Raw genomic sequence first — 14736 nt, forward strand, 5'->3', positions numbered from 1 at the left:
ACTAAAATGACTTTCACCAGTGTGAACTGTCTGGTGCCTCTCCAGCACTGAGAAGCGTCTGAGATTTTACCCTATGGGCAAGCTAACAAGTTAGCCTGATAAGTGAGTATTAGAGCCTGAGTTAGAACCTCCAATATAGGTGCAGAACCCATGCTCTTAACCACTGTACTAAGTCTAGTCCTTACCTCATATGGATGTAGGGAGGATAAAATAAAATGAGTTAAGTGACTGCAGCCAGAACTGGTACACGATAAGCACTCAATAAATATTCATTGCTGTTATTTCATTAATGTCATGGCTACTGTTATTATTTAATTGATGAATATGAATTTTTGTATGTAATAAGAGGGGGCTCATGAGCCCAGCACAGGGTAGTGTATGAACAGAGGCCTGGAAGCTGACAGCCTGGGCCTTTAAAGAATAGATGTCCTCTGTGGCAGAGGGAGGCTGAGTGGGCTGGGCTGGTGAAATCAGGGGTGAAGGGAGGGACCGAAGTCTGGAGGGCCTTCCCAATCCCCTTTCAGTTTGGGATTTCAGCAAACGGAATTGGGAACACAAGGATAACACACTGTATATCCCCCATAGGCAGACTGGGTGGCAACTGAAGGACTAGGGCCAAGGCTTACTGCAGAGCCAGTCATTCTCCAGGAGGTGCAGCTGTCAACATGCTGGCCACTTAGGCTGGCTCCCTCAGATTCTTCAGAGGAGCCTCAAATCCAGATATTGCTGTGAAGTCACCTAACTTTTAATGATGGAATCTTAACATTTTGAGTATTTAACAGACTCTATAGGAAGCCTCAAAACCAACTGCAACCTTGGGTTGGAGCTGGATTTCCAAGAGGGTCCTGGATGGAGTAAAAGCCAGAGGGGGCTGAGAAGGGCCAAGTCTTAAGAGCATTGAGCAGTCATCAGACTGGGAGCTAAATCTAAATAGGCTGGAGACTGTGGAGAGAAAGACAGGGAGTGGGATCAGAATGCCTGTGACAGAATGTTTCCAGGGACAAATTGGCAGATGGTTGGGGTCAGGCCTCAGTCCAGGCATACAGGCAAAGGGGGCAATAAGAATGCTATCTCCAGCTGAATTTTTTGGTAGAAACTGACAAGCTGATCCTAAAAATTATATTGACAAGCGAGACTGGGAGAAAATAGTTGTACATCATATATCTGATAAAGAAGTTGTAACCAGAATATATAAACAACTTGTACAACTCAGTTATAAGAAGCCAACCCAATTTAAAATGGTAAAAGATTGGAATAGAGATTTCATCAAAGAAGATACACAGATGGCTAATAAGCACACGAAAAGATGCCCAACTTCATTATTCATTCAACATAAACGAAACCCATTGCCATCAAGTCTATGCCAACTCATAGGGACCCTATAGGACAGAGTAGAACTGCTCTATAGGGTTTCCAAGGAGCAGCTGGTGGATTCGAACTGCCAACCTTTTGGTTAGCAGCTAAGCTTTTAACCACTGCACCACCAGGGCTTTAGGAAAATGCAAAGTTAAACCCCACTGAGATACCATTTCACACCTACTAAAATGAATTACATTAAAAAGACAGACAATACCAAGTGTTAGCAAGGAGGTGGAGAAACTGGAACCCACCTACACTGCTGGTGGGAATATAAAATGGTGCAGCCACTTTTTGGAAGAGTTTGGCAGTTTTTTTAAGAATTAATCATAACCTTACCTTGTGACCCAGCACTTCCACTCCTAGGAGTCTACCCAAGAGAAATGAAAACGTGTTCACACAAAGATTTATAAATGAATGTTCATAATAGCCAAAAACTGGGAACAATCCAAAAGCCATCATATGGTGATGTATAAACAAAATGTGATCCAGTCAATCCTCATTATTCATGGATTCTGTATTCGTGAATTCGCCCACTCACTAAAATTTATTTGTGACTCCAAAACCAATACCATGGCGCTTTCATGGTCATTCCTGGACATGCTGTAAGAACACATACAAATCAGAAGAAAAAGAAGTTTAATTCTCCATTGAAGAAAAAAATAAGAGGCTTTCCTCTTAACGCATTTACTTTAGAAAACTTATATGTTCTTTGTCTGTTTCTTTGAAATGTATGTAAATCTTTTTAAAGGCTAAATAAGCCTCTTGCCAATTTTACAACCCAGGGATGTTTCCTCAGGGACCTGGAAGCTATTCTTTTGCAATGTAAGCAATCAAGGAAGATAGCACATCCTCCCCCCCACCCCCACCCCCAGTTTCCTGGGAAGATAGAAGCCTAATTCCTCTAGAACTTGGCTCCAAGTAGCCAATCTACCTCCGGTAATAAACATACCCCCCCCCAAAAAAAACCTCGTTGCTGTCTAATCACTTCCGACTCATAACTGTCATACAGGACAGAGTAGAACTGCCCCATAGGGTTTCCAGGAAGCAGCCGGTGGATTTGAACTGCCGACCTTTTGGTTAGTAGCCTGAGCTTTTAACCACTGAGCCACCAGGGCTCAGGTAATAAAGATAGGAGAATTTTATTTTCCCCCACCTTGAATAAGGGCAACTAGCGAACACAGGTGGCTATCCCAATTACCAGGCGAATTTAGCATGAACGACGTATGACAAATGGTGCTGTCAAGTGCTCTTACTCGAGGACCAGTTTTTTATCTTGACAACATGTGAAATGGGTTGCATTTGTTTGGCAACATAAAGGATAAATTCCTTTCTGTCTTTGCAATCTCTTGAGTGGATTGCCTGCATTCTGGTTTAATGCTTACTCAATAATAAAATTTTCTTTGTCTTCTTTTCTGGCGAATCTCCATGGGTTGGCAGGAGATTTTGCTTTTAATTATGCTTCCCCAACAACGTGCAGAGCAGCGAAAAATTTGAGTCAACTGATGTGCATGTTCCCAGCCGAGGTTGAAAAAGGTGACGCTCTGCCTTCTTATTTGAGTTCTCATACTGTAATCAAGTGTCCTTTTTGCAGTCTATTTAGTGCCATGTTTTTTTTACATTGTACTTTCTGTTGGGGATTTCACTGTTTAAAGTGGCCCCCAAGCAGACTACTGAATTGCTGTCTAGTGTTCCAAAGCACAAAGGGGCTGTGATGTGCCTTATGGAGAAAATATGTGTTAGAGAACCTTTGTTCAAGCATAAGTTATAGTGCTGTTGACTATCAGTACAATGTTAATGAATCAACATTATATATTGAAAAAGGTGTCTTTAAACAGAAACACATAAAACAAAGTTATGTATTAATCAGTTGACAAAAATGTGACCAGAGTCTCACTAGAACCTATTCCCGTATTTCCCCTATGGCATTGGTTCAGTATTCACTAACTCATTATTCATAGCAACTTTATCAAACATAACGTGAATGATGAGAATTAACTGTATATCCATACAGCAGAATATTATTCAGCAAGAAAAGGGAACAAAGTACTGACACATGATATGACGTGTATGAAACTCAAAAACATTATGCTAAGTGATAGAAGCTAGACACAAAAGGCCACATTATGATTTCACTGATATGAAATGTCCAGAAAAGACAAATCTATAGGACAGAAAGTAGGTTAGTGGTTGCCTGAGAATGGGTTTCAGTTGCAAACATGCCCAAAGGAACTTTTCGCATGCAATGGAAATGTGATGTGATGATGGTTGCACAACTCTATAAATCTACTAAAAAGCATTAAATTGTGCACTTACAATGGGTGAATTTTATGATATATAAATTATACTTCAATAAAGCTGTTTGAAACAAAGCAAAACAAAAAGACTGTGGGCTCTTCTCACAGTCCCCAAGTTTCTGATCACATGGTGACAGCCAAAAGTACCCAGGTCACTGGAAGATGGCAGGAATACATAAAACTATTAGTAGAGCTCCCTGGCCAACTGACTGGAAGAGATCCATATTTGTACTCATTCCAAAGAAAGGCAATCCAACAGAATGTGGAAAATACTGAACAATATCAATAATATCACAGGCAAGTAAAATTTTGCTGAAGATCATTCAAAAGCAGTTGCCACAGTACATGAGAGGGGACTTCCGGAAATTCAAGCCAGATTCAGAAGAGGACATGGAATGAGGGATATCATTGCTGACGTCAGATGGATCTTGGCTGAAAGAGAGTACCAAAAAGATGTTTGCTATGTTTTATTCACTATGCAAAGGTATTCGACCATGTGGATCATGACAAATTACGGATAACATTGCGAAGATTGGTAATTCCAGAACACTTAATTGTACTTAGACCAAGAGGCAGTGGTTTGAACAGAACAAGGGGATACTATGTGGTTTAAAATCAGGAGAGGTGTGCATCAGGATTATATCATTTCAACATACTTATTCAATCTGTATGCTGAGCAAATAATCCGAAAATCTGGACTATATGAAGAACGCAGCATCAGGATTTGAGGAAGACTCATTAAAAACCTGTGATATGCAGATGACACAACCTTGCTTGCTGAAAGTGAAGAGGACTTGAAACACTGATGATGGTGAAAGACTACACCCTTCAGTATGGATTACACCACAATTTAAAAAAAAAAAAAATCCCCAGAACTGGACCAATAAGCAACATCATGATAAATGGAAAAATATTGAAGTTGTAAAGGATTTCATTTTACATGGATCCACAACGCCCATGGAAGCAGCAGTCAAGAAATCAAACGACATATTGCATTAGGCAATCTGCTGCAAAAGACCTCTTTAAAGTGTTAAAAAAGCAAAGATTCACTTTGAGGACTAAGGTGCACCTGATTCAAGCTATGGTATTTTCAGTCACCTTATCCTTATATGCATGTGAAAGCTGGACAGTGAATAAGGAAAACCAAAGAATTGACGCCTTTGAATTATGGTGTTGGCGAAGAATATTGAATATACCATGGACTGCCAGAAGAACAAACAACTCTGTCTTGGAAGAAGTAACAGCCAGAATGCTCCTTAGAAGTGAGGATGGTGAGACTTTATCTCACGTATTTTGGGCATGTTGTCAGGAAGGACCAGTCCCTGGAGAAGGACATCATGCTTGGTAAAGTAGAGGGTCACTGAAAAAGAGGAAGACCCTCAAGTAGATGTATTGACACAGTGGCTTCAACAATGGGTTTAAACATAACAATGATTGTGAGGATGGCACCGGGCTGGGCAGTGTTTTGTTCAGTTGCACATAGAGTCACTATGAGTCAAGAACTGACTCGATGGCCCCTGACAACATAGCTGTGGGAGATGCACAGGTCTACAGGCCTCTAGACACTCTGCATGTCTTCATCCTGCACGGGCCTATTCACTAAAGGAGCTTGCAGTCTCCCCCACATCCTATTTCCTCATACCCAGTGTTTCTTCATCTACTTAGGATAGTCACCCTGCCCTTGTATGAATACTAGTAGGTGGCATGCTAACAGGGCCTTGCCTCCGGAGGGCTTGAGTTCTGGCCAGGCCCAGGAGAATAGCTTCCTTTCAGCATTCTGGGGGTAGACATCACCTGGCCCAAAGACAACCATTCTGCTTCTCCCAGACCAACCACTCTCTTCTCCAAGTGAGCTCCAGGATGGGATTCAGAACACAGAGCCTGTCATCCTTTCCCAGGGGACATGAGGTAGAAATGCAAAGTGGGCCACAACTGGACCAAAAGAGGCTCCCTCCGTGCCTTGCTGCCGTGCTCTAAGTCAGGTGTTGTTGGGGCCTTTGAAGGCCAGCCTCCCTGAAGGCGTCCCTGTTATGTCTCAACTCACTCCATCTGCTAAACAGGACTCTGGCATCGTAGGTCACCTACCACGCCCGCAGCCCGCTACAGGCTGGGTGACCTCAGACCGGCCGGTTTTCTGAGCCTCTGTCTCCTGCTCCGTAAGGTGGACGCAAAGCCAAGGGCTAGGATTCCAGGGAAGCTGGGGGTGGGGGGGTGGGGCACGGATGGACTTTTGCAGAGACTCCAGAGGACACCTCCGCGCGATGTGGCCCGACAGCTCCACAGTGCCGTCCCCTCCACCACCGGAGACACCGAGGCTCGGGAAGGCTAGACGTTCGCCGCGGTCACGGTGCGTACAGGAGTGGTGGCAGGACCTCTCCGATTCTCGGGCCGCACCTCGCTCTCGTTTCCGCTGGGCGGAGGAGCCTGCCGGGATGCCATCCCCGGCCCGACGATCCGGTCCCTCAGCCGTGAGTGGACAGAACGGCGAGTTGCCAAAGTAACTGTCAGAGGCCGACGATGGAACTTCCACCCCGGCTGGCGCGGCCCGCTCTGAGTATCTCTCTCCTGTTCCGATTGGCCAGCGTCGTTGCCAATACACGGCAAGGGGACTTTCAGGCAATGTAGTTCTCGTCAAGCCCACTGCAGATGGCGCTTCGCGATCACCTTGGCAACCGCCAAGGGATACCAGCAAAGAGCTGGAGGAAATGGTGTCATAGTCTTGGTGAGTCCTAAGCCAATCAAGACTTAGATCAGGGGCGTTTCAGCGCGGACAGCAGCGTGTGGAGCGGGACTTCCGTTGTCGCTTTGGCTGTCCTAATTTTGCGGCTTGCAGGTTCGTTCGCAGGCGACCACAGGAACTGTCCCTCTGGTCAGGGCCGCCTTCCCTGGAGGCCGCAAGGGCCGAGGAGAAGAGAGGGTAAAAAGGCCGGGCCCCTCACCGCGCCTCAGCACGCGCTGTGATTTCCTGGCGAATGGCTCCGCCGCAGTGAGCCTAGTTTCCCAACTGCGGAACGGGTGCCACGAGTCTCCGGGGCCTCCGTACCTGCTGTCAGTTACCGTGGCCCACCCTGCTTCTTTGGCGCGTTTTACGCCGGAGAAGACTGAGGTTCGGAGTGTAAGAGTCAGCCCGAGGTCACCCTGCCCAGTGAGGGTGTGGGCGTTCGGTTAAGCCCAGGGGACCTGTCGGGATCTCCCCCCTCCCAATGGGCCCGCTCCGCCCACAGGTTCCGGTGGGGTTGTCAGCGTCGCTGATGGACCCAGTGCAGGTGAGTGGAGGGTGCCCCAAGCCCTCATCCGCTGGGATCCCCACCCTCATGTTCCTGGAACCCCAATATAGGGGATGATTGTGTCCTGGAACTCTTTGACTTCCTTTATCCCTGCCCATGATTCTGGGCTCTGAGACCGTCCAGAATTCAGGCCAGGGGTTATATGGAGTGGTTCCCATTTCTGGAATCCTATGGGATGAGGTCTGCAAAGGTGTCCCAGCTATAGGGACATGTGCAAATTGCTTGGAGGTGAGGATGGGGTGGAAGTGTTCCGGGAACCGCGTTTCTCTGTTACATTTGGTGGAAACAGAGCAGGAGGCATGCCTCAGACCTAGAATGGCAGTCTGAGGAGCTGGTCCTCAGGGTTGAAGCCATGGAAGGTTTGGAGTAGAAGAAGGAACTCAGGTTATAACAGGCTTCTTCTGACTGTAGAGTGGACAACATTGTGGGGTGAGGGTAGAGACAGAGTTGGTGGACCAGAGGGGTGCCTGTGGAGGTAAGGGAAATAGTTGGCTTCTGGATCTGCTTTTTAAGTAAGGTTGATTAGTTTTCCTGACTGGGGCAATGAGAAAGTGAGGTATCAATGTTGATCCTAGGTTTCTGAGATGTTGAAGTTGGTGTGAAGAGTTGATTTCAGGGGGAGGTTAAAGAGTTGAATTTTGGCTATGCTGTCTTTAAGATGTCACAGAGACTGCCAGATTGAGGTGCCAAGTGGGCTGCTGAACATGCACGTATGGAGTTATGCCAGGTTCAGGCTAGAGATATCCAAGGAGTAGAGGACGGTCTATGGACACTGGGTGCAGCTGTGATATGGACTCATGATGGTGGTCAAGCCTCCTGAGAGGTGGGTCTGGGACAGGGAATGAGGCATAGAAGTGACAGGGGTAGGATGACAGTGGAGCCTGGGGTTGGGTTGATTTACTTCTACACCAGATTTTTGTGGCCATCCTTCAGGCCCTCAGAGAGTTGCAGGGGCAGAACAGGTCAGCTGGGAGAGTCTGCAAGCCACAGGTGGGGGACAGCATGTACAAAAGCAGATGTGGATGAGGTCAAGAGTATTTGAGATCTACTCATGGTTCTGGGTAGATGAGAGTTAAAGTAAGCAACAGGGCAAGGTGGGGAGGCATTGAATAGAGGGGTGATGGCTGCCTCTGGCAGTGGGGCTTTTGGAGATCTGCGGCAGGATTGGATCCTTGTTGTCTTTGTCAGGTATGCCATGTGCATAGTGCCATATGGGGATGCTACAGAGATGCCTCTGGTGTGGACGCTGTGGAGAAGCCTTACTCAGGGATGGTAAGTGAGAATGATACGGTCCAAAGAGTGACATGTACAAGATAAGGGTTTGTGAACTTATAGGCCCAAGGGCCTGGTACTAGTGGCTTATGGCATAAGGGTGAGCCCAGATTTTCTTGTGTTTGGGAGGTGAGATCTGGGGGACACAAGGGAAATTGGCCAGCAGGAAGGTGGTGGAACCCTGTGTGCCAGACCCAGAGCTTAGACACTGTTATCTGGCCACCTGTCTGTTGTTCCTCTAGTGTAGGCTGGCCTAGATGCAGTGACCAGTGGGAATATGAGAAGAGAGGGACACCAGTGATGCCAGGGCCTATTATCTCTTCCAAAGTGGAGGCTTGGGGAGGAGGGTGAGCTTTGAGTGGGTGTAGGGGTGATGGACTGAGAGTCATGAGAAGAGGAACTGCTAAAGGTAGACGTGGCAAGACCCTGAGTCACAGGTCAAGGGCCCAGATGTATCCATTTGGTTTTCTGGGCTTTTCAGCCTACCTGTTGGCCCCTTGGCTCAGCTGTTCCATCATTGCAGAGCCCAGTGACCTTTGAGGATGTGGCTGTGTACTTCTCCTGGGAGGAGTGGGGGCTCCTTGATGCAGCCCAGAGGCACCTGTACTACGATGTGATGCTGGAGAACTTCGAGCTCATGACCTCACTGGGTAAGACCATTATGCTATGCCCCATCATGGTGACAAGCCTTTGCCCTAGTCTTTTGCCCATTTAACGTCTGTCCATCCCAAAGCAGGACCACAGATGCTGCTTCCTAGGTGCTGTGGGTGCCAGGGCTAGCCCTTTCCTTTCCCTAATTAGTCCCTTGAGCAGTCCTAACAGCTGTTGTCCAAAGACCTTCTGTGAGCAGAGGTCAGAGATCAGGTATCTCCAGTCTGCCTAACAGATCCCAGAAAGCTAGATCAATCCTGAGTTGACCTGGGTGACTCAATGTGGGACCACAGCCCCTCCATGAAACACTTTTTTAAAAAAAAGCTTTACTGAAATATAACATACCATAAAGTTCATGCATTTAAAAGTGTACAATTCAATGTTTTTTAGTATATTTACAGTGTTGTGCAACCATTGCCATCATCTAATTTTACAACATTTTCATCACCCTGAGAGAAACCTTGTACCCACTAGCAGTCACCCATCTTCCTTCATCCCCTCCCACCAGTCCTACGCAACCACTAATCTAGTGACTATAGAGATTTGCCTATTCTGGACATTTCATATAAATGGAATCAGACAATAGTATGTGGTTTTTTGTGACCAGCCTCTTTCACTTAGCATAATGGTTTGTTTCTTTTAACATTTTATTGTGCTTTAGGTGAAATTAGCATAATGTTTTTGAGGTTAATCCATGCTGTAGCATGCATCATTACTTCATTTATTTTTATTGATGGATAAGTATAAGGATGGCATAGAACTGGGCAACATTTCAATCTGTTAAATACATAAGGTTGTTGTGCATTGGAGCCAACTCAATGGCACCTAACAACAACGACAATGTTCCATTGTGTTTTTCTCTATCTGTTCAATTGTTAACGGACATGTGGGTTGTTTCCACTTTTTGGCTATTATGAATAATGTGCTGTGAACATTTGTGTACAATGTTTTACTGCTTGTACTTCTGATGTAGCTAAGAAATCATTGCTTGACACGATGTTGTGAAGATTTACTCCCATATTTTCTTCTAAGAATCCACAGAATATTTTTCCAGGTCCTGCTGTGTCAGGAACTATGAACACTGACATGGTTACTGCTTTTAGTGATCACTATGAATATTCCTTCAAGAGCCTCCTCAAGATTCACTTTGTAATATTCAGTTGTATTCCTGGTTATGAAGATGATGCAAGCTCTTTGTGGTGTGCTGAGGGGTATCTGAGATCCTGGGACCAGGCTGGCCTCTTACTCTTCTTCTCTGCCTAGGACTTGACCCCTCAGATTTCATAAGGTCCCAAGTAGACTGGGATGAGGGGCCCTGGTGTCCAACAGAGTGGCTGTGACTCCAGCCATAGCAAGAGAGGCCTGGAGGGACCCTGGTCTTGATGAGTATAAGCTGGTCATGGGGGTCATGTTGAAGATGGGCTCAAAATATGCCAGGAAACTGGTATTCTGGTGCCAAGACCAGTGGCTCCTCCTCATTCCCATTTTTCTTTTCCCCTTCTGGCACTTTGTGCTTTTGCCATTTTCACTGTAATTCCCTGCCTGTGGCTGGGCCCCCACCTCTCTCGCTTCTCCTCCTCTGCTCCCCATGTGCTGCTGTCCCATATTGGCCTCCCCTCAATGTGACAGGACATGTGCACATACTTCTAAATATTACTTGAACACGAACTATTCAGTTATACTTGAATTTTCTGGGGCCTGGACACATGCATCTGCACAGCACTTGCCAGCCACCAACAACCAAGACCACGCTGAAACCCGTTTGAAGAGAAATAAGTTGGAGATGCTGCCTCTCCTGTCTATGCTCCATCCTTGTGTCCGCCCCCTGGTGGCCTGGCTGAACCCAGCCCTGCACAGCAGGCCCTTCTTTACCCTAATGCTGACCCCCTCAGCCTGCCAGCAATACCTTGGACCTATTCTTGGGTGTGTCATTCACATATTTCTAACAAAGCCACTCCTGTCCACCGAGTAGAACATGCAGTTAATTGGCATTTTTCTGATTTCAGGTTATTGGCATGGAATAGAGGATGAGGGGTCCTCTCCTAAGCAGAGTGTTTCTATAGAAGGAGTGTCACAGGTCAAGATCCCCAAGGCTGATCCTTCCACCCAGAAGGCTAACACCTGTGACATGTGTGGCCCATTCTTGAAAGACATTTTACACCTGGTTGAGCATCAAGGAACACACCCTAAAGAGAAATCATACATGTGTGGAGCATGTGGGAGAGACTTCTGGTTCACTGTAAACCTTCACCAGCACAAGAAGGAGCACAGTGGTGACAAACTCTTTAGATGGGACAAGGACAGGGACTCATTTGTGAAGAGCTCTAATATCCACCTGTCAGAGAAGCCCTTCACTTGTGGAAAGAGTGGGAAGGATGTCCCAGACAACCATATTCTCCAGCACCAGGCCATTCACAGCAGGGGGAAGCCACATAACACCAAGTGCAGGGAGGCCTTCCTGTACAGGTCTAATTTAGGGCAGCTCCCAGGAACCCACACTGCACAGGAACTCTCCAAGTGCAGTGACTGTGGGAAAGCCTTCTTGAGGAGCTCTACCCTACTTAGCCACCTCAAAACTCACTCTGAAAAGAGAACGTATAGCTGCCCAACCAGCAGAAATTCCTTCAAGGAAAAATCAACACTTGTTAATCACCAAAAATTTCATATTGGGGAAACATCCCCTGTATGTAAGGACTGTGGGAAAGCCTTTAGTCACCTGTCTAAACTAAGGAAGCACCAGAAATTTCACACTGGAATAAAACATTACGAGTGCACTAAATGTGGAAAAACCTCCAGCCACAAACTCACACTTGTACATCACAAGAGAATTCACACAGGAGAAAGGCCTTATGAGTGCAGTGAATGTGGGAAAGCCTTCAATAACAGGTCACACCTCATTCGACATGAGAAAGTTCACACTGGAGAAAGGCCTTTTGAGTGCAGCAGATGTGGAAGAGCCTTCAGCCAAAGCTCCAATTTCCTTCGGCATCAGAAAGTTCACACCCAAGTAAGGCCTTATGAGTGCAACCAATGTGGGAAAGCCTTTAGCCGCAGCTCTGCTCTTATTCAGCACTGGAGAGTTCACACTGGAGAAAGACCTTATGAATGCAGTGAGTGTGGAAGAGCCTTTAGCAATAACTCTAACCTTGCTCAGCACCAGAAAGTTCACACTGGAGAACGCCCTTTTGAGTGCAATGAATGTGGAAGAAACTTTAGCCAAAGCTCTCATCTCCTTCGGCATCAGAAAGTTCACACTGGAGAACGGCCTTTTGAATGCAGTGAATGTGGGAAAGCCTTCAGCAATAACTCTACTCTCATTCAGCACCAGAAAGTACACACTGGGCAAAGGCCTTATGAGTGCAGTGAGTGTAGAAAATCCTTCAGCCGCAGCTCCAGCCTGATTCAGCACTGGAGAATTCACACAGGAGAAAGGCCTTATGAGTGCAGTGAATGTGGAAAAGCCTTTGCTCACAGCTCCAGTCTCATCGAGCACTGGAGGGTTCACACCAGAGAAAAGCCTTATGAGTGCAGTGAATGTGGAAAATTCTTTAGCCAAAATTCCATTCTCATTAAACACCAGAAAGTTCACACTGGAGAAAAGCCTTATGAGTGCAGTGAATGTGGGAAATTCTTTAGCCGAAAGTCCAGCCTCATTTATCACTGGAGAGTTCACACTGGAGAAAGGCCTTATGAATGCAGTGAATGTGGGAGAGCTTTCAGCAGTAACTCCCACCTAGTTCGTCACCACAGAGTTCACACACAAGAGAGGCCCTATGAATGCAGCCAATGTGGGAAAGCCTTCAGTGAAAGATCCACACTTGCTCGTCATCAGATAGTTCACACCAGAGAGAGGACTTTTGAATGTGGCCAATGTGGGAAAATCTTCAGCCGCCTCTGCAACCTTGCTCAGCATAAAAGGATTCATACTTGAGTGGAGACTTATGAAAGTAGTCTTTGTGAGAAAATCTTCAGATAAGTCAAACTTCCTGCAACAAAACACCCATGCATGTACATGTACCACTAATGTGGGAAAATCCTCAGAAGTCAATTTGCCCTTTCTGACCAGCCCAGGTAACTGGGAAGGGCTGCCTCACCTCTGGAGCGTAGTGCAGAAGCCATAACCTCTCTTTATCTTGCCTGGATCCAAATTTTGCAGCAGTGATCTCCACAAGCACAGGAAAAGCAGCTCCCTGTGCTTCCTTCTCACTTTCCTGGAGGGAATCAGGATTGTCCTGGGCCCATTGGAATGGCTTCCTTCCCATTGCCTCTAAGAGTGTTAGGCATTGAACTGACCAAGGGACCTCAAGGGGTGTCTGATTTGGGCTTCTCAGAAAAGTTGATGTTCCTCATGGATGTGGTTAAGTATGCATGTAACCCCATGATGTGTCTGGTGAGCCCACAAATCACCCTGCCCTGGAACCACCTACCTTGATCTGCTCTATACTACCAGATAATAAAGACCTTATTAATTAAATCACCTTTAATACTGAGTTTTATTTATTTGTGTTGAAGTCACATGGAGTTGATTTTAAGTCCCCTGGAAGGGAGAGAGTTCTGCCTGATGTGTGGTCCTCCCTTACAGTGGTCCCTACATGTCACCACCCCCTCTCCTGCTGAGGATGGCCCAGGGTAGAGCCTCCTGGAGCTCAGCAGACTTTTCTACCATGCCCATGAATAGGGTCAAAGCCATGCCCAGGCTCTCGAGACTCAGATTCCACCAACATAAAGGCTGAACAGGTTGTACACTCTACCTTCTTACTCTGTATTGCCCTTCCCTGACCTGAGCAGCTCCTGACACATAGCACCTTCAAAAATGGGCCTTAGCCCCCAAACTCCCCACACACAGCCTAGGCCTCCCTTGGAGCAGTGAGCCCATCTCATAGCTTCCCATGTGGCTTAGAATAAACAAAACTCCCCATCCCTGCTTATAGAGCCCCATATGACCTGGTTCCTGACTTGATCCCCTGCTTCTCTACTCCCATGTGCACCACAAGATCTCCTGGTTGCTCCACCAGCCCACCAGCTCATTACTTCCCAGGGCCTCTGCAGTGCAGTCCCTCTTCCTGCAACACTCTTCCCCTGGAGCCACCTCCTCAGAGAGGTCTTCCCAACAACCAATCTGAAATAGTGTTCTTCTCTTTTTATCATCTCTTTTATTTTCTTCAGATTTCTACCCACTATCTGCAATTACCCTGTTCTTTGATCTGTTTACATGTTAAATCTCTATACTACACATGGGATTGAGATGGAGTGTGGGCCGGGACCATCCCTGCTCCATCCACTCATAACTGCAGCCGTGGGCCTGGCACACAGTAAGCCCCCAGGGAACATTTGTTGAATGAATGTATGGCTACTCAGCAGAACCTGTGCTGGGCCCAGACCACAACCCCATCATAGGTGACTCTTTGGAGAGGGACAGAGAAGGCACCATAAGGGAAAGATAGTACAGTAGTGAGTCCCTCTTCCTGCACTCAAGCAAGTTACCTGAGTCTACTTACATATTTGTTTCTTTTCGCTTGAACTGCTACTGTGTGTTGGAGACTGCACTGCCACAGCAAGGGACAAAATACACAGGGCTCTCCCTCGTGGAGCTGACATTCTAGTGGAGAGACAGGCATTCCTCAAGAAATCACAGAAATGTAAACTGGCAGCTGTTATAAGGGCTATGAAGGGGGCATCCTCGGTAGGTGTCAATCAAGGCCCCTTTCATTCTCTGTACTTCTGGTCTGCTCTCATGTCTATCTCCTGGGGGCTCAGGTGACCACTGCAATTGACTTTTGCCTTTTAGAGAAGGGAGGCCTTTTATGGCTGCTTATTTTGTACGGTTATGACTAATTTTAATGTATCAATTTCTCCACATTTTCTCTCAGTGG

The 14736-nt window shown here is 46.6% G+C and overlaps 1 protein-coding gene across 1 annotated transcript; it reads left to right on the forward strand.

Moving 5' to 3' along the window:
• The first annotated feature begins 6856 nt into the window (after positions 1–6856).
• ZNF132 (zinc finger protein 132) lies at positions 6857–13307 on the forward strand. Its single transcript, XM_004386914.2, has 4 exons — positions 6857–6919; positions 8129–8212; positions 8736–8862; positions 10870–13307. Exons 1-4 carry the CDS (start codon positions 6857–6859, stop codon positions 12792–12794), a joined length of 2199 nt encoding a protein of 732 aa, XP_004386971.2. The 3' UTR covers positions 12795–13307.
• Positions 13308–14736: the final 1429 nt, after the last annotated feature.

Source organism: Trichechus manatus, unplaced genomic scaffold, assembly GCF_000243295.1.
Source record: "Trichechus manatus latirostris isolate Lorelei unplaced genomic scaffold, TriManLat1.0 scaffold00176, whole genome shotgun sequence".
NCBI lineage: Eukaryota > Metazoa > Chordata > Mammalia > Sirenia > Trichechidae > Trichechus > Trichechus manatus.